The sequence below is a fragment of the Pagrus pagrus genome, assembly GCF_965226575.1.
Source record: "Pagrus pagrus genome assembly, chromosome: 15".
In the NCBI taxonomy this organism is placed as follows: domain Eukaryota; kingdom Metazoa; phylum Chordata; class Actinopteri; order Spariformes; family Sparidae; genus Pagrus; species Pagrus pagrus.
In genome coordinates, this window is record NC_140199.1 from 28919451 (window position 1) to 28942934 (window position 23484).

At 43.4% G+C, this 23484-nt stretch overlaps 1 protein-coding gene across 1 annotated transcript in view; it reads left to right on the forward strand.

Annotated features, from left to right (window-relative positions):
• The first annotated feature begins 7315 nt into the window (after window positions 1–7315).
• vax1 (ventral anterior homeobox 1) overlaps window positions 7316–23484 on the forward strand; it is a 30576-nt gene continuing 14407 nt past the window's right edge. The window contains exon 1 of the mRNA XM_084375143.1: window positions 7316–7392. Within this exon, the coding sequence (XP_084231269.1) occupies window positions 7320–7392 (73 nt within the window). The 5' untranslated portion in view covers window positions 7316–7319. The remainder of the gene's footprint in view (window positions 7393–23484) is intronic.

The following is a 23484-nucleotide window of genomic DNA, read 5'->3' on the forward strand; positions in this document are numbered from 1 at the left end:
TATTTAGCGAGGAGATGACTTCGTGCGCCCTCCTGCAGCCGCGCGCCAACACAGCTATTTTGAAATATAAAAAAATTATGTGTCCCCCCCGGCCACCTGGCCACCACGTTTAAAAGTGATAGCTTGGCATCACAAATCACCTGTACATTTAACGAGTGGTAGTTTTCGAGATTGATGAATGCGTAATCATTCATGGATGGTGCCTTCAGACGCACATGAGTGCAATCAATTGCTCCAACCACATTCGGAAACCCAGCAATCTCATGAAATTGCCTTTTTGTATCATTATTTCAAATTTTAATGTGCAATAATTAGTTGTCATGTTAGGCTATTTAGCCTATCATATTGTTTTATTTTACAAAAAAGTGGCATCAGTAAAAACGTGGGCTTTAAAAAAAAAAAAAAACATTTTGTTTATTCGTTTTAAGAATCCGTTTTGATCTGTCCTAAATATGTGACTGCTTATGCTTAATGACAGCTAAGGTTTGTTTAATAATTATTTTCAATACTCTGCTGTGCTGCACCGCAAATCCACAGACTCAGATTTGCGTATACAAGCTCAGACCTGACGTGAGATTTGATCGTACGCACGTTTTTCTGGCCGTACGCTCGTTTGATAAATGAGGGCCATCATGTCTACTCAACAGTTGTCAAGTCAGAACAACTCATATTTATAAGTTCTGTAGTGGTCAGAAATTGAGAAACTTTAAGTTTAATTTAGTTGAAATAAATAAAACTTTGAGAATGAACATAGCCTGGAGGTAACAGTAAGTCAGGTGGAGGTATAGAGGACAGAGCTAGAGGACCTCTGTATGAAAATGAGGAAGAGAAGGAGAAGAAGAACAGATGCTTCTGGTGGTTTACAGACTTGGTTTAAGACTGGACAGACGGAGGTGAAAAGGAAAAGGAAAAAACGGGAGGAGATGAAGAAGATAGAAAAGCAAGAGACATGAAAAAGAAAGAAAAAACCTGTAACTTGACTTGACGCAGCCTGTGACTTGACACATTCTGTGACTTGACACAACCTGTGTCTTGACTTGACGCAACCTGTGTCTTGACACAACCTGTGACTTGACACAATGTGTGACTTGAATTGACATGGCACAACCTGTTACTTGACACAACCTGTGACTTGACTTGACACAACCTGTGACTTGACGCAACCTGTGTCTTGACTTGACGCAACCTGTGTCTTGACACAACCTGTGTCTTGACTTGACGCAACCTGTGTCTTGACACAACCTGTGACTTGACACAATGTGTGACTTGAATTGACATGGCACAACCTGTGACTTGACACAACCTGTGACTTGAATTGACACAACCTTTGCCTTGACACAATCTGCAACTTGACTTGACACAACCTGTGACTTGACACAACCTGTGACTTGACTTGACACAATCTGCAACTTGACTTGACACAACCTGTGACTTGACACAACCTGTGACTTGACTTGACACAATCTGCGACTAGACTTGACACGACCTGTGGCTGAACTGGCCTTCATGTGGGTTGCTAGGGCTAGGTGAGCCCAGGTGTGAATGGTTGTTAAGCTGTCTAGGGAGGGAACTCAGTACTGCATTGTAGGTGGGTGATAAGTAATGTCGTAGGTCACCTCCTCTGTTCAAAGACAGTTGTTTAAGTTTGACATGGATGGTTTCCTTTATTCCTCTTTTAAACCATCTGTCTTCTCTGGCCAAGATGTTCACATTGTTGTCCTCAAAGGAATGATGTTTCTCCTTCAGATGTAAGTGGACAGCAGAGTCTTGACCTGAGGAGTTGGCCCTCCTGTGTTGTGCCATTCGTTTATGGAGAGGTTGTTTTGCCTCCCCAATGTACAAATCTGCGCAGTCCTGGCGCCCTACTGCCTCATGTTTACTAAACATGGTCCTGATCCAGAGGAGATGCTACACAATCCAGCCTCTCATCCCTGTAGGAGTTAGGATTTTCCCATCAGCAAGAAGTGGCCTGCTGTTCATCATATTTTCTTCGCCTTGGTCGCCAACACCATTCCTCCACGCTGAGGAAATGAGCTGGATTAACAAGGCACATGGACACATGCTTACTGCCACCAGTGCAGTCACAAGTACAGTAGGTACTACTTCAAAGTGGCCATTTCACTCGCGGGGAGCGAGATTCACGCAACGCGTGAAATGTCAGTGACAACTGTAGCCACTAGGTGGAAGCATAGTACTGAATTGCAGCTCAAACGATTTTGGGACAATTCCACATTTGACCACAATGTAGCTGCAATGGAGAGTGGCGCTGTTTTAGGCTACAGGTAGAGTGAATGGAGAGGGGGACTACTAAACCGTATCAGATTGATTCAGATTGATTGTTTCACAGCGGTGGGACACCTCAATTATCTGGGTGACCTTGGATAATCACTTGTGCTTTCTTTGTTTTACAGTAGAGCTACAATATGGACATTAGTTGTTTTTTTAAGGAACATTTGTTTACTGGTAAAATTGCCGACCTGAATTATTGTCCCAGTCCGCCCCCGTGAGCCTATATCACGGCCTGACTGGATGTTGCTTAAATATGAGAATAGCCTATAATAATATCTGATACCCTCAAGACATCTGAGGTTGTAATTTCGCTTGCTCGCTCGCTGCAGCCACGGCTAATAAGCGGAGGCAGAAACAATTACGCACAGCCTATAGAAGTTTCTACGTCCATACAAGCATTTAAGAAATGATTCTTATCATTTCCATAATTCAGAGAGGATTTTTACTCAACGAAAAAATTTATAAAGATCAGCTTTTAGGTTGAAGACACGACAGCAGCACGTATGTCCAGACGCTGATGTGTGTTATAACAGACGTATAGCTCCCCTGGTAGAGCAGCTCCGTAAGTAAGCAGAATCTTCTGCTAGTATGAGTTCGAATCTCCGTATAGGCAGTAACTTTAGTTAATGTGTTTTCTTTTCTCATCATCATTATGATCACATATAGCTCCAAGTTTGAGCAAATAAATGAGCAAATGAGCATTAATTCTCCGCCGGGCCGCGGCACCAGCTTTCCTGCTTGTGTACATAAAATACATAAAATTCTGACACCACAACTGTAGCGTACCGAATATCAATAGATGATAACCAGAAAAAAAATGTTCTATTGATCTGATTCACCGGCTGCTTTCTTTCTTTCAGTTGTGTTGTCAGAATTTAACACAAATATTTGTGCTTTCTATTCCTTATATTTTCTACAACAGGCTTATAGAAAGAAGAACGACGCCACGTCATGTCAGACAGTTTTCTCTAGCTTTATTAAAATACATAATCAGCAGCTTCACAGTAGTCGGATATACAGAAGGTTATTTAAAGCGGAGTGAGTCCCTGAAGCCGTCTCCCTGCAGGAGGAGATCCCTTGGCCAAGTGATCAATGTATTTGTTGCAGACCTCTTTGCTGTCCTCAGTGCGCGGGGGTGGGGGTGGGGGCGCTGGCGTAGCAAGCTTTTCAAAAGTGTGGGGGATGGATGTGGTCTTTCCAGTTAAGCGAACTTGTTCCAGATGCCTTAACATTTGCATTCCCCCATACTGAGGAATGTGTATAGGGGACGAGAAGTAAGCACCATCCAGGATGTGTCCATCCTGCATTCGGAGGTGGAGAAGCTCATTACTGTGTCTGGCCCTGCCAATGGCCGCATTTCTCAGATTCGTTAAGAAGCTCTTAAGTGCTAAGATCTTCTTAGGAGCGCTCTTAAGAACGCTGTGAAAGAAGGATGTGTTTCCCAGAGTCGTTCTTAGCTTAAGAAGATCTTTCACTAAGAAGGAAATGTAAGATCGAGCTGACCCACTCTTAACAGCCTTCTTAGTGACCAAATGCTCAGTGATCAAGCCGCGTCAGGGAAATTTACATCCTCCACTTTTCGAAATAATAAAACAATGCTCAATGTTGTAATGCGCTCATAGCTGCGGGCCACTGGCGCAAGAAACATAGGTTAATAGAAGGAAAAAAAAAACTTCTATTGAATTACACGTTTAAGTTTTCCACACACATCTGCATATGAGTTTATAGTACTACACATAAAAAAACAACAACCCTGTGGCATTTCACAGATATCAAGGAAACAGATGTAATTAAACTCAGCTGAACCTCATCCAGAGAGGCTTCACCTGCTACACTATATAAATGCGTTGCCAAAGTCCGTGCGTGTGATAAACCATGGCTGCAATACAGCACATTCTGGCTGCGAACCAACAGCGTCGCCGTGCGCGAAGCCAGACGGTTTACATAAATGCATACGTGCGTCAGCACTTCTCCCCACTGGACGTGCTGTCAGACCGGGCTGTCCAGGCAAAGTACCGGCTGCCCCGTGCGGAGATCCAACGGCTGATCACTCTCCACACATCCAGAGAGCAACCCGCTGCAATTTTGCCCTCAGCCCGGAGGTGCAGCTCCCGGATGCGCTGCGTTTTTACGCAGTGGGGAGCTTCCTGGAGGTGGTGGGGGATGGCACTGGCCTCAGCAAGGCATCGGTGTCACAGAGTGTGGCAGCTGTGACACCGATTCTCCTGCGCCATGCCATGGATGGCACCCTCATTCCAATCCACAATCCCTCCCTGGTGGATCCGTGCTGGATCGGTAGAAAGCACTACGCGGCCGTCAACACACCCACACACACACCCGCACCCACACACACACATTCACACGATACATGCGTAGCCTAATTGCACCTGTGGGGGGTGGGGGACCACGGTGCGCTGTGTGTGACTTATGCGCTGATAAAGAGGTGGGTGATCGACTTGCCTGTCATCGCTTGATTCAGTTTCAGCAGCACCGCGGTGGACAGCTCCCACTAAGAGCTTCTTAAGAAGCTTCTTTGGCTTGATCTTAAGGTTCTCCTAAGAAGGCAGTTAAGAACGCGTCTGGGAAACACCCGTATCTTAGCGCTCCTTCTTAGCCGAACCCTTCTTAAGTCCTTAAAACGATCGAATCTGGGAAACGCCGCCAATGCTGTTATGTTCCTTAAATGGCTTGATTTAGTGATCAAAGTTTCATTTTCTTAACAATAAAGATGACGTGTTCATCCATCTAGTTCTCTTATAACTGCACGCCATTATAAAATAACTTCAAATCAAATCCTTAATCATTGATAAAAGTGCGTGCTTCCCCCGCCCCCCCCTCTCAGAAAATAGCTTCGACGTCCATGAAGCCGGTGAATCAGATCAATAGAACGTTTTTTTTCTGGTTATCATCTATTGATATTTCCGTACACTACAGTTGTAATGATGATGAGAAAAGAAAACACATTAACTATGTGGTACTGCTTATACTGAGATTCGAACTCATACTAGCAGAAGATTCTGCTTACTGAGGGAGATGCCCTGCCAGGGGAGCTATACATCAGTCATAACACACATCAGCGTCTGGACATACGTGCTGCTGTCGTGTCTTCAACCTAAAAGCTGATCTTTATACATTTTTTCGTTGAGTAAAAATCCTCTCTGAATTATGGAACTGATAAGAATCATTTCTTAAATGCTTATATGGACGTTGAAACTTCTGTAGGCTGTGCGTAATTGTTTCTGCCTCCGCTTATTAGCCGTGGCTGCAGCGAGCGAGCGAGTAAAATCACAACCTCAGATGTCTTTAGGGTCTTTGACGTGTGCACAAAAAAAGACCACAGTTAAACATAAAATGGGAATATCACAGATAAATACAAAATACAAAGAATAAGACCTTAAAAGACATTTAAAAGGCTTCATAGTGAGTTGTTGATGATGATGATGGCGGATGAATGATTTTTTTCACTAAGTTTGTCCTTGCTAGAGGGACCCTGTAGCGACAGGCTGAAGGAAGGAGTTGGAATGAGGTGTGGAGTGGGTGAGGTATTATTAGCTACATTCTTGTATTTAAGCAACAACGAACAGAAACATAAATCAGGCAACTCTGTCCATTCCCGTTCATGGCCCCTGCTCCCTGCTGCTGCATGTTGTCTCACAGATGCCACCTGGTGGTTGTTTGGGCACATTGCCGCTTCTCATGAAAACACAATTGATCCTCCACTAAAAAGGTGCGTGATTCTCGCGTGAATCACGCGTGAACTCGGCCACAACAAAGTAGTACCTACTGTAAGGCTTATTTAGTGTCTGGGCAGATACTAGAGATTAATAACATGTATTGTGTTAGAATTTGTAGGTGGTTGTTAGTTGGACCCAAAAAAAGGGAAAAGGCATTTATTTAGGTTGCTCTGGTAGTGGGCAGTGGACGTAGGCTTGGGCTCAGGCTAATGCTGGTGGCTCAGCAGGTGGAGGCTGGGTGTAAGGGTGGCTGTGGAGTTGGAGCTCGGAGGTCGCACAGGCCCTGGTGAAGAAGAAGAAATACAAAATCAGTCACGTAGGAGAACAAAGGTACACAAGAGCAAAAAGTTTCCATGAGTAGCACTAGAAGTGTAGCCATATACCATGTCGATGAGTGAAAACAACCTTGCAGCGAGTGAAGAGAAGACCAGAGTATCCGCGCCGGTGCTGATGATCAGATGAGCTGCAGGTATGTGAGAGGCAGGAGCTCCAGCCATCAGGAATGCCACACCCAGCCTCTGCAAAGCAACTCTGAGAACAGTCCATAATCATGACATATTGTATGCTTTTAAGCTACATTGTTTTGTGAGTTTGTGGACCATCAAGTCCTTTTTGCTGATACCACTGTAAAATTGTATGCTTGCTGTTTGCCCTTCCTTTGTGCTCATCACAAGCTGTGAAGTATTAGCTTTGCCGCTGGGTGAGCGCACAATAATACCCCTTTTCCACTAGTCAAAAATCCTACTTAAACCTGCTAAGATCGGGCTTTTGTGTGCAATGGGAATGTGTAAACTCTACATTTGCACCCTGGTCAATTTACTCTGCAGTAGACCCAGGTTTTTATCACCTCAGCTCATCTCGGCTTTGATTTAACGGTATAGTTGGTAATCCTGTTCAGCAACACTTTTTGTTATACTGGGTGAAATGGTCTTTCCATCCTGAGAGTAGTCCATACATAATGTGTTCAGAAAAAGGAAGGAAATAAATCAGACCTCTGTGGCAGCTGCAGGCCTGTAAAAACTCTGACCAATCCCTCCCTCTCGGTCCGAGTTGAAAGAACCAATCAGATGCCTTCATGTCTCGTCCTGCCTGCACCCCCCTCTGTCCCCCCCTCCTCCCTGCGTGCACTCATCACGTGTCACCGTTGCCGGATATATTCAGCACACTCCATATGGAGTTAGCAGGAGATACACACTCCAGGTCAGAAGGTGGCGGTCATGCACACCTAGCAGTTGTTTGCCAACAGCCATAAAACAACAGAAGAAGAAGAGATAGCACAGTTAGCAGGAGAGAACAATGGCAGAGAAAATGCAGCCAAAAGTAGCACTTCCAGAAGTGATACAGAGGTTGCTGTCTTTCTGTTGGACAGGTAATTAGTTGTTTTGCTTCGGGGGGATTTGTTATTTTCATGAAATATGTAACGTTAGCCAACTTAGCTACTTTTGTAGCTTGTATTAGCCCAATGCTAACGGCTCTCCTCTGCACTGCTGACGGGCTGTCTGATGCGCGTTTACGTTTGTGGGGGCGGGGCTTTGGACGGAGCACTGACGGGAGGGGGAGAAGGGGGTGGAGCTTAGAGGAGGTGCCACTTTCAAATCTTGCTAGCTCTCCAACATTACCAACTATACCTTTAAAGTTATGATGGACTGTCATTTCTCTTTACTTAGCTGAGTGGTTCTTGCCATGATATGGATTAGAACAGTAGTCGAAAAGCGCTATTTACTGTATTGAACTGTGTACCAACCCTAGCTCTGCACAACACAACTGATGGTCTCAAACACATTAAGAAGGGAAGAAATTCCACAAAGTAACTCTTGACAAGGCACACCTGTTAATTGAAAACCATTCCAGGTGACTACCTCATGTCCTCAACCCCATTTTTGAGAGTAATACCTTTCTGAATATCATGGGTTGGGAAGAGACCTGAATGGGCCTTACCCTTCACCTTCAGTGTAAGAGTGCTGGTAAAGGATATCCAGAGACGTAGCTCTTAACACTGCTGCAATTGGTGTCTCTTAGAGAGGGTGTAACAAGGATTCTTGAAGTCAGAGGTGTTGGGATAACCTCTTGAAGTACTGATGCTTCCCCTCAAATTGCATGCACCATAGTCGTTGTAAATGGGCCAAATCCCAAAGTCAGATTTGTATAGTGAATGAGATCGTGTAATTAAGGTGTAAAGGTCTTTTTCTGATGGAGAGTGAGAGGATGATATCACCAATCTCTGCACTAGAGATAAAAGTACCAGTGTATCTCACTTCCTGGAATGTAGTGTCCAATAAGAAGAGGTACTTGGTGACGATATCTGCAGGATGTTGCTGAACAAGAATGTTAAAGGCTTACAACTCTGAATTGATGTCACTCAGTGTTACAACTTTCAGCTAGCGAAGCGCAGTGACAACTTTACAGATAACAATTGGGACAATGCCCTCCAAGAAATCATGCATTAGGCTTGGGGGAGATGCTCTGGTGACGTCTAAGCATTCAGCTCAGTAAATGGACACTGCTTAACCATGCTGTAGGGTTTGACAGCTGACTATTCTCACTGAGTGCATTCAGATGGTATCTGTATCTGCATTTGAGGACCTAATATGTACATTGTCTTCATTAACATGTGCTCATAATGTGGTCATACAAAACCTGCACACTTCATCACTGTTGAAACTGCATGTAAATTGTTGTGAAAAACTTAGTTTAACCTAGTGTAATCAGGTTTTGATGAATTATAAATCCTGTGTGAAGAAAAGCATGCTAAATCTATGTAAAGGGACGATATTAGTACCCATATGTACTTCTGTGCAAAATCTCCCACATTCTTGGAAAAAAATACCCACTGCCCTGGAAATAATGGGATCAGAGGTTGGATGAAATCAGGCCTGGCCAGGTGCAGACATGCCAAGGCATGACACCAGGGGCATAGGCGATATAGGCGGTCGCCTAGAGCGCCATCTGCTGGAGGAGCGCCACCAGTCACCCTCGAGGGAGAAAAAAATAAAACAATAATACTTTTCGATGCCCATTGGCGCCCGTATGGTCATTGGCTGCGCACCTCAGAGGGTCAGATAGGTGTCACAGAGGTCAGGTCAGGTCATGTCAAGTGACAGACAGTTATGTTTTGATATTTTGCAAGATGAAATGGCCGTCAAAGCCCTCGGGTGCACAGTGCCGAAAGAGAAGAAAAGAGGAGGAGAAGAAGAAGTCCAAATATAAAGGTAACATTATGTCATCTTTTTTTAAACGCCGTTTTGTGTGAAGACGTTTCATTTGTATTAGCTTGCTAGCTAGGTTGAAATAAAGCAACGCTGGCTTAATACGCTAGACAATGACACTGATAGCTACTAAGAAGGATAAATGAATCATGAATCATGAAAAGTAGAGGCCAATCCGTCCGGATGCGCCGACAATGCCGGTTGTACTCTGTGTTGTTTATTGTGAAATGGTAGTGAATCTTTTATTATAAGGTAATTATAAATGTTATGTTGAACACACCACTTATGCAAATAACTGCTGCAAGCTGCATCTTCTATTCTGTCTGCTGTATTTTTTTTTTTTTTTTGCTTGTACAGCAATAAGTGAATCTACTCTATATCTGTCTAGATGCGCTCCAAACATATTTCCAGACGCCCCTAACAGCTGCTGGAGAGGGGCCTTCTGATGCAACATCCACACCACTCTCTGAAGCATGTAAGTTTAGCCAATTGTTTGTGGTCTCTTACACACTGCTATGTTGTTGTTGTTGTTATGATTATTATTATCATTATTGTTGTTGTTGTTGTTGTTGTTGTGACTGAATGGTACAAGCTTGTTAGCAATTACAGTAAATTTAGGTTTTAGGCAAATGAAATAAAGTTTATTTGTACAGTACCTACTTTATATCAAACCTTATTAATTAATTCATTAAATGAAGTAGAATGACACAACAAACTTAACAGTATGGATGTACTCTATGTTTGAATACAGCTACAAGTCAGGCGTCATGCAGCAGCAGCACTACTACATCAACCACACCACCCACCTCTGAAAGTCAGCTTGAAGCAGGTGAGTTATGTAATTGCATGTTACAGCTGCAGTCACATTACTGAACAATACTATGGTTATTCATAATTTATTCTTCAGATGTGTTTATTGCCTGATGTGCTGTTATTTGTAAATCACTGTGTGACCTTACTGAAGGATTAATATCTATATTTGCATGTGTGTTTGATTTGCTTGCAGGTGAAGGAACAAGCACAGCTTGCACTGTTCAACAGCCTGATGACACCCTGACACCTACCAAAACTGTTGTGAGTGTTCAGGGGAGTAATCTCGCCTAAGGCACCAAATGAGCTAGAGCCGGCCCTGCACGACACCATTAGAAAAGGCCCTAAAACCCCAATCTAGAAAATACACCAATACAAAAACATCTCAGTAAATTAGGTTGAGATCTCCGAGAGTAAAAAACCGGGAGCCTTGAGAGCTCCACTTCAGTCTGGTCCCAGGGTCAGCTCGAGTTTGTTGAGGTTGGTGACTGGGAAAGTCCAATAAACTCTATTGCAACAGATTCCGCTCATCTCCTTTGGATTCCTTTGAGTATTTTTGTGACTCCAATACCTACTGAAAAGGGTGTTTTTGACAAAGTGTTGGAACAGGATTAAGACTTTTCCTCTGGCCCCGACCTGGATTTCTGACAGCAAACAAAATCCAGCCAAGTTGTCGGCAGATAAATGTCAGCTGAAATGGTGGCCAGGCCCCCCTTTAGATGATGAATTCTTTGATCCACAGAAATCTCAATCCCTGTGTGTATAGTTCTTTGAGGTCAAGAATGAGAGGATGTAGAATTTCCCTCAAAGAGTACCTCTGAAATAGCTCGTGCCGTACGAGATCCTAATGGGTTCACAACTTCAAATTCACTTGTGTACAAATGTATATGCAGAATACTCCAGAGCTCCAAAAAGTGGCGCAGGTTATGAAAAGTCTTCTAAAGGTGCATTTGGGACTCTCACTGGCACTTTGAAAAGAATCAAAAAATAAAGATCATCTTTAGGCCTCTTGAGATCAGCACTATGTTTTCTATAGATGTGGGTTCTAAAACTAGAAACAGTTTTATAACTCCTCTTGCATTACTCTATACTACAGACAATGCTAAAAGCAGGCTGCTGATGATGCAATAGCTGTAGGTGTTGCAAATATTTTGACAGATAAAACTTTTCAACATGACAAACTGGACATTTGTCACCTGTGAAGAGCTCTTTTGCATCAATTAAATGTATGCTTTAGAGCCATTTGCATATATTATCAATAGTCCAGTGGTTTGTCATCTGAAATAAAAAGAACAGTAAGTTTTCCTTTATTTTGAAAGAGGAAAAAACAAACAGTATTTGAGGGCTTGGGGATGACCCTAACCAGCAACAGTAAGCTACAAAATTAGTAATAAAAAACTGACTCATACACTGCCTTTAGAATAAATGTCCTGTGAATATAATGACCCATAACTATACTCTTTATAATAACTACGCAATAGCCTATTGTAACCTATGAAAAAATAGTGGCCAACCTCTACATGGAAGAAGTTGAGAGCAGAGCCTTTATTACCTTCACAGGAACAGCTCCCAGCCACTGGTTCAGCTATGTGGACAACACCTGGGTCAAAATCAGAACAAGAGAAATGGAAGCCTTCACAGAACATATAAATGCTGTGGACAAGGACTGACTGAGGAGACAGTCTGCCCTTCTTGGACTGTCCAGTACACACTGAAGAAGACAGAAGCCTCAACATTGAGGTGAAAACCCACATAAAAGATCAATACTTGCTGTTCAATTCTCACCACCCACTTGACCACAAGCTAGGGGTCATCAGAACCCTAAACCATCGGGCTGAGACTGTGCCCACTAAGTCAGAGGGGAAGCACATCAGGGGAAAAAAAAGCACATCAGGGGAGCACTGAAAACCTGTGGCAACCCAAAATGGACCTTTGTCAAAACCTCTAAAAGATCCAGAGCAGACAGAGAGGAAGAGATGGAAAATGTAATAACATTGTCATTCCTTATGTCGCGGGAATATCTGAGAAACTCAGGAGGACCTTTAATAAACATCCCGGTTCACTTTAAATCTACCAACACACTGAGGCAGAAACTTGTCCATCCTAAGGATGTCCAGAGAAGACAGATGGTTTGAAAGAGGAGTAAAGGAACCCATCTATAACTTGCTGGTAGTTACTACTTTCATATTTTGTGCTGCGTCAAGTATTTCAACTACTTTTTGGGTTATTTTTTGTAGTTTAACTACTCAATTTACAAACTACAATTTTGGCCCAATAACATGAAATATTTTTTTATAAAATAAAGACCTACATAATATAAATTTTATTGTATTTTTCTTTGAAAAAAGGCATGAAACATGTCATGACATGCTAAGCCAATGCTGCCTCTGATTGGCTTGCCCTGGCAGCACTCAAATGCTTCACAGAGTGGGTGGGTCTTTATGCCAAGGAAGGCAGTGCTCATATGGCACAAGCACATCATGGATACCCCTCCCGCTACCCCAAATGCGCCCCCGAATGCGCCAGCCCAACCATGGCCATATTTGAGCTTGTACATGTTGGATATAGATGGCTTTTTAGTGTTGGTAAAGATGTTTTTAGAGCCAAACAAAACTGGCTGTCTGATAAAAACTTTGAGAGACTGTTCATGTGTCGTGTCAACAAGAGATTCTGCCCTGGCATCTAGTTCTAGTGCCTAAGTGTTAGTGCCTCTGAAGTTCCTGTGATGTTGACCAAAAATGTCAGCTTTTGTTCTTTAAAAAATAAAACTTGAGTTGAGATGCATATTTCTGCTGGCATGTGAATTTTTTGTAGGCTATTATATTTTGTTTCATATATACCATATGTTGATTTATTTAACGCAGAGTTAAATGAGTATAATGAGCATAGTAGTTGCTAAAGCTACTTTTTTTAGCAGTAAGAAAAAGTAGTTTTACAAACTACATTTCTCCAGGGGGTAGAAATGTAGTTTGTCCAAACTACTGCCAGGCTGAACTACATGAGCTACTTTGAGATGGGGAAGGGACCCACAAAGCGAGGAGCCAACTTGCGGGATTCCACTCGCAAGGGAAGATCCTTGGAGGACAGCCACACCTTCTGCCCAGGCCTATAAGAAGGAGCTGGGATCCGCCGATGGTCAGCTGCCCTCTTGGTCCTGGCCGAACTTCGTAGCAGCACCTGACGAGCCCCATTCCATATCCGGCGGCATCGACGGATGAGGGCCTCGGCTGAAGGGACGGTGACCTCTTCCTCCAGGACTGGAAACAATGGCAGCTGATAACCATAGGCACACTGGAAGGGGGAGAGACCAGAGGCAGAACAAGGCAGGGTGTTGTGGGCATACTCAATCCGGATGAGGTGCTTGCTCCATGTAGCAGGGTTCTGGGAGACAAGGCAACATAGTCCGGTCTCCAACTCCTGGTTAAGGCGCTCGGTCTGGCCGTTGGACTGTGGATGGTATCCGGAGGTGAGACTGACCGTAGCGCCCAGGAGAAAACAGAAGGCCTTCCAAAATCGTGAAGCAAACTGTGGCCCCCGATCTGACACCACATCCTTAGGGAAACCATGTAAACGAAAAACATGCAGTAACATAACCTCCGCCGTTTCCTTGGCGGAGGGCAACTTGGGGAGGGGACAAAATGGACCATTTTAGAAAATCTATCCACCACCGTTGGTGGTGTTACCTTCAGAGGGAGGCAATCCCGTGACGAAGTCCAGGGAGATGTCAGACCAGGGACGGTGGGGCACTGGGAGAGGGCAAAGGAGACCCGGTGGAGGGCGATGAGAAACCTTATTCCTGGCACACACTGGACAGGTGGCCACATACTCGCCCACCTCCTTTTCCATGGCTGACCACCAGAATCATTGCTTGATGACGTAGCATGTTCTCTTAATACCAGGATGGCCGGACAGGAGGGAAGTGTGAGCCCAGTGGATCACCTGAGAACGGAGAGAGGCAGGAACAAACAACCGGTTCTGGGGGCAACCATCCGGTATATCAGAGTTAAGGTTTGCCTTTCTGACCCTCTCCTCGATTCCCCATGTGACTGCCCCAACCATGCAGGAAGGGGGCAGGATGTAGCTCGGGGATCTGGGAGTTGGATCCGGGTCAAACAGGCGGGACAGAGCATCAGGCTTAACATTCCTAGAGCCGGGACGGTAAAAGTCAAAACGGTTAAAAAAAAGTGCCCACCTGGCTTGCCTGGAGTTGAGCCGCTTAGCGGACCGAATATACTCCAGGTTCTTATGGTCCGTCCACACCAGGAAAGGGTGTTCCGCTCCTTCCAGCCAGTGGCGCCAGTCTTCCAGCGCCACCTTAACTGCCAAGAGCTCCTTTTTACCGACATCATAGTTCTTTTCAGCCGACAAGAGTTTTCTGGAAAAGAAGGTGCATGGGTGAAGCTTGTTGTCCGTCTGTGACCGCTGACACAGAACCGCCCCGACCCAGGTCTGAAGCATCCACCTCCACCATGAACTGACGACTTGGGTTGGGTAGTGTGAGGATGGGTGCTGAGGTGAAGCTCTCCCTCAGCTTCCGGAAGGCAAGATCAGTCTCGGGATTCCACTGGAACTTGACCTGGGGGAGGTTAAGGCATGCAGAGGAGCAGCAATGGCACTGAAATTATGAATAAAGCGCCTGTAGAAGTTAGGAAACCCCAGGAATCGTTGGACTAACTTGCAGCTAGTGGGCGTAGGCCAATCCACAACGGCACTGACCTTGGCAGGGTCCATCTGGATGCTGTCCCCAGAAACCACAAACCCCAAAAAAGAAACTGAGGGGACATGAAACTCACATTTCTCTGCTTTCACGAACAGCTGGTGTTCGAGGAGGCGCTGCAACACCTGACGCACATGCTGAACGTGAGTCTGCTCATCAGGTGAGAAGATGAGAATGTCGTCTAAATATACAAAAACAAACTGGTCCAGCATATCTCGGAGAACATTGTTAACCAGGGCCTGGAACACAGCTGGAGCATTAGTTAGTCCAAAAGGCATCACAAGATATTCATAATGTCCACTGGGAGTGTTAAAGGCAGTCTTCCACTCATCCCCCTCTCTTATTCTCACCAGATGATATGCATTGCGAAGATCTAGCTTAGTAAAAAACTTGGCATCTTGTAACAGTTCAAATGCAGATTAAATAAGAGGAAAGGGATACCTGTTACGAATGGTGATGTTGTTCAGGCCTCGGTAGTCTATGCAGGGACGGAGAGTCTTATCCTTTTTGTCCACAAAGAAAAATCCTGCTTCAGCAGGAGAGGAGGATGGCCGGATGATCCCAGCCTTCAGAGATGAAGAGATGTATGTCTGCATAGCCTCCCTCTCCGGAGCAGACAGTGAATAGAGGACGACCTCTTGGAGGAGACGACCCGGGAAGCAGATCTATGCAGCAGTCGTATGGCCGGTGGGGAGGCAAAGAAGTAGCTCGGGCCTTGTTGAAAACCTCCTTTAGATCCAGGTAACATGTAGGGACACCAGAGAGGTCCGGGAAATCTGCGTCTGACGAAGCCGGAGGAGATGAGGAAGGAGGGGACACGGAACCAGCAGCAGGCTCAGGACCCTCAGGAGTAGTCGGAACCGGAACAGGCTCTGATGAGAAGCAGGCAGGCGAACAACCCCCACTCCAACCCAAAATCTCTCCTGACTACCAGTTGATCTGTGGGTTGTGCTTGGAAAGCCAGGGAAGGCCCAGCGGGAGAAGATGAGAGGGAAAGTCAAAGAGGTGAAAGCTCAGAGATTCAGTATGTCCTTTAGCCATAATGTGCTTAATGGGTTGAGTGCGGTGTGTGACTTTACATAATAACCATCCATCTAAGGCGCTCGCCTCCAGAGGCTTGGGCAGGGGTAACAGGCTTAGTCCAAGTCTCTTAGCCAGTTGCCAGTGCATAAAGTTTTCATCAGCCCCGGAGTCCACCAGCACCGGCTGACAGGACGTCTGGGACGGACACACCAATTTAGCCTGAACCAGACAGCGAGAGAGGACAGCAGAGGAAAAAGTACGGCTCACCAGTGCCCTCTTTATCACGGGTGAGCCCGGTCTTTTACCGGGCATGAAGCGATGAAGTGACCCAGCTGAGAACAGTAGATGCAGCGTCCCTCCTGTAGCCAACGCTGTCTCTCCTCAGGTTCGAGTCTCATCCTTCCCAGCTGCATGGGCTCCTCCGGAACAGCAGGGGGCGCTGACGAGATGTCCACCAGGAGGAAATGAGGAAAACGCCACGAAGAAGAGCCCACCTTGGACTGCCCCCTGTGGCCGGGCGGGATAATAACCAAGCTGGATCTGTCTCTTCCTCTCAAAAAGACGTTTATCTATCTTAATTGAGAGTGAGATTAAAGAGTCAAGGTCCTCAGGAAGCTCCAGCGGAGCCAACTGGTCTTTGAGCAGGTCTGCCAGACCATGGAGAAAAGCATCACACAGAGCAGAGGAATTCCAGCCACTGTCTACCGCCAGCGTGCGGAATTCAATGGCGTAATCCGCGACCCGGCGTCTGCCTTGGTGGAGCACCATGAGCGCCATGGCCACCTCACGGCCGGGGGTGGTATGACCAAAGATCTTGGAGAGTGTCCTTAAAATCGTTCAGCGAGTTGCAGACTAGAGAATTTCTCGCCCATTCTGCCGTTGCCCAGGCCTCGGCTCTGCCGGAGAGGTGAGTGATTATATACGCCACCTTGGCGTGGTCAGTCGGGAACGAGGAAGCTTGGAGCTCGAAATGCAGCCCACACTGGACCAGGAAGGACCTGCAACTTCTGGAGTCCCAGGAAAACCTCGCCGGGCTGGAGAGGTGAGGAGCCGGAACTGAAGGGAGAGGCGGAGCAGGCGGTGGAACAGGCGGAGGGGCCGGAATGATGACCAGAGTGACACCCCGATTCCCGATCTGGAGGGTCAGCTGCTGACCTTGTTCACCCAAGAAGTGGAGCTGCTCACAGACGGAGGACTGGAAGCCTTGTTGTGGACTGGAAATCCTCTGGATCTCCTGGACATCTGAGGTAAGTCGCTCCTCCTGGTTGTGGATCCGACTTCCTTGAGATCGGAGCGCAGCGCGCACAGTATCAGGGTCGGCTGAGTCCATGTTTGGCCAGTTCGTTCTGACACGACTGGGTGACAACAGTTAGTATGGACTCAAAAGCACGACAAGACACAGCACGGATAAAGTTAAAGTCTTCACTTTATTCAGGTTCGGTACACAGGTGGTCAGTCAGCGAAGGCAAACAAATCCGGCAGGGGTTAGGCAGAGAGACAGGGTCGAGGAAAAACAGGCAAAGGTCCAAAAAAACGTAAATACTGAGTCACTAGGAAAAGGCTGGAACGCTTAGCACAAAGACAAGATGAACTGGCAACGGACAGAGGAAACACAGGGACTATATATACACAGAGGGAACAGGTAATAGGGAACAGGTGAAGGTAATCAGGGCGGGGGAAGACAATCACGGAGGAAGGAGAACCCACAAGGGCAGGGAGAGGGGATCTGAAACGAGAGGAAAGGCAAATACTACAAAACACAGACAGTGAAAAATAACTAACATAGAGTGAGACATGACAAAATAATCATGGAAATGTTACATTAATTACATTAGGTAATGGATTAAAAAAATTAACTAATAGTAGTTAGGGTTAGGGTTAACTAATAACCCTAGGGTTCATATATTATATGATAGTTAATAAATAAATGAATTGCATTGCATTAAATTTAAACCTGCTTGCAGTTCTAGTTATTTATTTACTCTATTTGTCTCTTCCCTTTTCTCTCTGTGGTACTTATTTAATTATTCATATTTCCGTTCTACTCCCCCTTTTTTTGTTTTATCTTTCTGTATTTTTTTTTCATTTTAATTTGTGAATCATAATAAAAATACAATAACATCACATCTTAATCTCCCTTGCATTTACTGTTGTTGTTGTTGTTCAGTGTTGGGGAGACTTAAACTACATGTAGTTGAACTACATAGCTTAACTACAATTTGCTGTAACTTGCTGGTAGTTACTACTTTCATATTTTGTGCTGCGTCAAGTATTTCAACTACTTTTTGGGTTATTTTTTGTAGTTTAACTACTCAATTTACAAACTACAATTTTGGCCCAATAACATGAAATATTTTTTTATAAAATAAAGACCTATATAATATAAATTTTATTGTATTTTTCATTGATAAAAGGCATGAAACACGTAATGACATGCTAAGCCAACGCTGCCTCTGATTGGCTTGCCCTGGCAGCACTCAAATGCTTCACAGAGTGGGTGGGTCTTTATGCCAAGGAAGGCGGTGCTCATATGGCACAAGCACGTCATGGACACCCCTCCCGCTACCCCCAATGCGCCCCCGAATGCGCCAGCCCAACCATGGCCATATTTGAGCTTGTACATGTTGGATATAGATGGCTTTTTAGTGTTGGTAAAGATGTTTTTAGTGCCAAACAGAACTGGCTGTCTGATAAAAACTTTGAGAGACTGTTCATGTGTCGTGTCAACAAGCGATTCTGCCCTGGCATCTAGTTCTAGTGCCTAAGTGTTAGTGCCTCTGAAGTTCCTGAGATGTTGACCAAAAATGTCAGCTTTTGTTCTTAAAAAATAAAAAATAAAACTTGAGTTGAGATGCATATTTCTGCTGGCATGTGATTTTTTGTAGGCTATTATATTTAGTTTCATATATACCATATGTTGATTTATTTAACGCTGAGTTAAATGAGTATAATGAGCATAAGTAGTTGCTAAAGCTACTTTTTTTTTAGCAGTAGTTTTACAAACTACAGGGGTAGAAATGTAGTTTGGTCAAACTACTGCCAGGCTGAACTACATGTAGTTTTACAAGCTACGCTTGCAAAGTAGCTTCCCCAACACTGTTGTTGTTGTACTACTATTATTACTTGTTTGGTTGTTATTTTGTCAGGTAATGTCGAGTCTAGTCTTGCCATGTGTTCAAACTGTCTCTTTTCTGTGTTTATACACTAATAAAAGTAAAAAAGAAAAAAAAAGAGAGGAATAAAGGACAAAAGACAAATATTTATCATGATTAGTTCTTCATAACACAAGGATTCCAACTACAATGCTTGGATGTAATAGATACATTAAGTATCTGTAGTCAGCTGTGACTGAAGGCTGCTGGTTTGATGCATGTCAAACTATCCTTGAGGAAGATACAGAGCCCAAAATTGCTGCTGATGAGTTGGTCAGCACCTTGTGTGGCAGCCTCAGCTATCAGTGTGTGAATGTGACAAGGGTTGTAAAGCTGTGGTCAGTAGAATGGAAAACAAGCGCTATGGAAATGCAAGTCCATTTACCATTAAGCCATAGAGCTGTTTCAAACCTTGATAAGTGAGTATAGTAACTATGCATTCATAATCACACTAAGAACTATGCTGCTGCTCTCTCCAAGCATTTCCCACCAGGACATGTGTGCAGGCTTTCATTAAAACAATCATTACCTGGTTAACTGATTTGCCTGAATTTTCTGACTGAAGGTTCACTTTTGAACCAATGACTAATAATGATATTGATGTTCTGAGCCTTTGGCTGGGGGAGCATTACCTGGGGAGCATTATCTTGAAGGGCCACATGAGGGCCCCAGAAGCTTAGTTGTCAGACATCTCAACTGATATACTGAAGCATTACGGAACTGTCCACCTATCTGATTCTGTATCCTACAGACGTCTATTTAATGGCCCTTGGCAAAGAAACCCTGCCTTCATATGCAAATCTGTAGATGACATGTTTTCCAGCATCATAATTTATAGTGGTGAATGGGCCTTTTGATTATAGGCTGGAAGAATTGCAAATAAGAATATGATTACATGTAAATCAAACAACATGTTTGGTCATTCATTGTAGAAATAGCAAATTAAATGGAGCAGAGGGCATAGGTTTCATCCTTTAACAAAGTTCACGTTTTTGTTACAGGTGAGTAAATATAACTGTAAATATAAGTCTGCTAGGCAATTTGAAATACCTTGTGGACACATCAGGGCTGTTAGGGTCCGAGCTGTAGCTGCAAGCTACAACACAGATTTCATGTCCTCAGAATTGTGTCTGAGAATTTGGGGGGGTTAATAATCCTGCTGATTCTGATACTTTCTTTCGACAAAATATCTTAAAATGACATTGGTTTCAGATTAAAAAATAGTGAAATTAATATATAATATAATGTTTTGATATCCCCAACCATCCACCCACCCCACGGATTTATATCTAGGCTGTGTTGAGAAGGCTTTGACACAGTATTTTGGGGGATAACATTTATAACTGAACAGTTACATGGTGGAGTTTCTTTGGTGGCTAGTGAGGGGATTTGGATGACCTCAGTGTTTCTGAAGTCTTGACAAGGGGAAATTTATTAGAAGAGCAAAGAGAATGAAATGCTAAAGTGTGATTTTGACACCCAATTTCCATGTACATGTAAAAAATAAAAATAAAATGGGGTCCTCGATATCATCCCTATGAACATAAGTTGCACATCAGTAAAAACTGAGACGCTGACTCATTACTAAAACGAATATGTGACATAATTTCCTGTGTACTGCCACATCACAAGTAAAATGTATGCAATTGTTTGAATGGCAACATTGCTATGCTTTATGAGGTTATCTTGGAACTTTCTACAAATATACTGTGGATAAAGTGGATTTGAGTTGGTAATCTATTATTTTGAAATTAGGGCAACAACTTCTGATTAATATCCTCATTGATCAATCTATAGATTAGTCTTTCAAACATCGAAAACATTTGAAAAATGTCTGCCTGATGATGTCTTCAAATCAGTTGTCTTGTCCTACCAACAGTCAAAACCCCAACCATATTCAATGTACAATGATATAAAATAAAGAAAATCTGCAATTTCTCAGATTTGAGAAGCTACAAAAAACAGCATAATTGCTTGATCCTTTATTTTGATGATTAATCAATTATCCGCTGCTGTTGCAGATTTTTCATCAAAAATCGTTTCAGTTGTATATGTAATTTTGTGCTTTTCTACAAAATAGTCATTCGGATTTTATTGTTGTCCTTAAACACGCAATGTATGGACTCAACTCTGAATTAAATATGTATTTACACCAGTTTAGTCTAATGGAGGTACTTAGACCTTAGACAAACTTTGCTTTATCACATCTGCAAAATAAATGTTTTTTTCTAAAATACTGAAAGTTAATGAAGCACCAAGGACATCTTTTATGTGGGAGAAGTGAAATGAAAAGGGTGTTTTGATGAGACGAGACGATACTAGACTAAATCACTTTCCTTTGTTCAGGATGTATGAGAATGTGTGAACACTTTCGCTTTTAGGTAAATGATGCATTGGTATAACGGATTATAAAAGTGATATTTTTGGTCCCTCAGTCAAAGTCAGTTACAACCATTGACTGTGACTGCTTCCATCTTTTCTTCATGTATGATTCCTTTTCATCTCTCAGTAACGCTGTTTTTTTTTTTTTAATTTTGCTTTGATCCATGCAACCTGACAGAAAGATAGTTATTAAGAGTCCCACTAACTGATGAAAGCCATCTTGTAAAATACTTGTCAGTGATGTTGCTGCAACTAAAATATACAAAATCATTAGAGATGAAGGGCTAAAATCATGTCATGCCTCATTTATTCATCAAGGTGTTCATTGTTGCTTGTACTATATGTGATTGCTCTGTTTTTGTTCAGGATAACAAGCCGCTCTATACCATTATCAATTATCCTGCTTTGATATCTGCAAGAAAATGATTGACCACCAATTGTATGATGTCAAATATACGATCATGAATATGTTTTCATGCACCTGTGCATCCTCAAAGCTTTTATAATTGTTGAGATATTGTGGCATCATTTATGTGATGAATCTCTTTTTCTTGACCACAGATTTCAACACATTGGAATAAAATATGAGACGATATGATTGATTGCATGTGTTTAAATGATCACTGGAGTCCTGTCAGTCATTGTATTTGCCTTTTGCTCTAGATTTCCAGTGCAGCTCTGTTCACTAAAGCCATACAACACCTCCTCATTTACTGACTTACAGTAGATGTTCTAGACGCTACTATAGGCCTACTGCCTAACAAAGATCAGCCATCCAACAAATGCAGACAGAAAATCTTGATTCAATGGAACAGCATAGAGCTCGCAAATAAAAAAACCTTGTCAGTGCTTCATCCAGACGTCTCTGATCCGGGTTCTTATCCACTAGGAGACTTTGCCAGTGTTTTATCCATCTTTGCTTATAACTGTTCTCTCATCATGTGTCGTCTGCAATTAACTGCTTGAACCTCCTTTCAGTGTTCTGTCTCCTCAGAATCTTGTTCCCTCGGCTTTGCCTGTTTACTGTGTGGAGTCTGTTCTCCTTGTAGGTCTGTGTGGTTGAGAGGAGGTTTTACAGGTTGTGGTCTTTACTTTCTTGTCGGCACCTGGAAGTCTTCGTGGATATTCCTAATGCATGCTTGTTCATTAAGTAATATTTTCACTGTTGTCCTCCATGACATAGCTTTACTGCTGTTATTTCTGTCTACACTGTGCAAACAACATTATCCTTATCTGTGTGTTGCAAATTTGCACGTTTGTGAAAAATGTGTGATTCGAGAGTAATAAATTAAATAAACTAAATAAACTTTGCCTCATGCAACAGCGCCTGTTAAACTATTGACTTTTCAAATTATTATAATGGACAAGGTTAATTTTGTGTCAATCTTTAACTGAACGACCAATTTAAAACTGGTACATCAAACTTAATTCATGTTTCTGAACTGTAATTCCTCTGTACTCCAAACCATAACTAATCCATCTAATGCTATTAAGTCATCCACAGACAAAAAGGACAGGAGCACACCAACTGTCTTCATCAGATATATCATTTGAGAGAGAGATGGAAGGTGAAGGGCCAGTACATATTCCTCACTCCCAACAGGCTAGCTTCTTAAAGGTTACTGTTCAACAGCTGTACACTTAATCACTACAGCTCCCGACTACGGGAATAATCTGCTGCAATTTTTCAGTTCCCAATACAGTTAAGATGAGGTTAAACAGAGAGCAGCAGCCTCGCAGTCAAGCAAGCCGTGTTTCCAAACACTCCTAAAGATTTGCCCTGATAAAAAAAATGTCCATCTGTGTTCTGACAAATGGTGGACTGAGACAGAGAGAGTGTGTGCGTGTGTGAGAGAGAGAGAGAGAGAGAGAGAGAGAGAGAGAAGAAGAAGAAGAAGAAGAGAAAGCCATGATTTATTTTCAAACCTTTTATGACGCTTTCCATTGTTCCCTCACGCTTTAGTCTCGATGCACACTACGACTGCCAGTGGAGACGTAACTGTTGCAGAGACACAAAGGAACTGCTCAAATTACACCTGTGACAATTACTTCAGCAATCTGCTGTCTGCAGGACAAAGGAGTGTTATCTTAAACTACTCATGGAGAATGTAGAGAAAAAAAATCAAATACTGCTGAGGCTTTGTTGCAAGTTTCAGTCTGTCTGGTGTGTC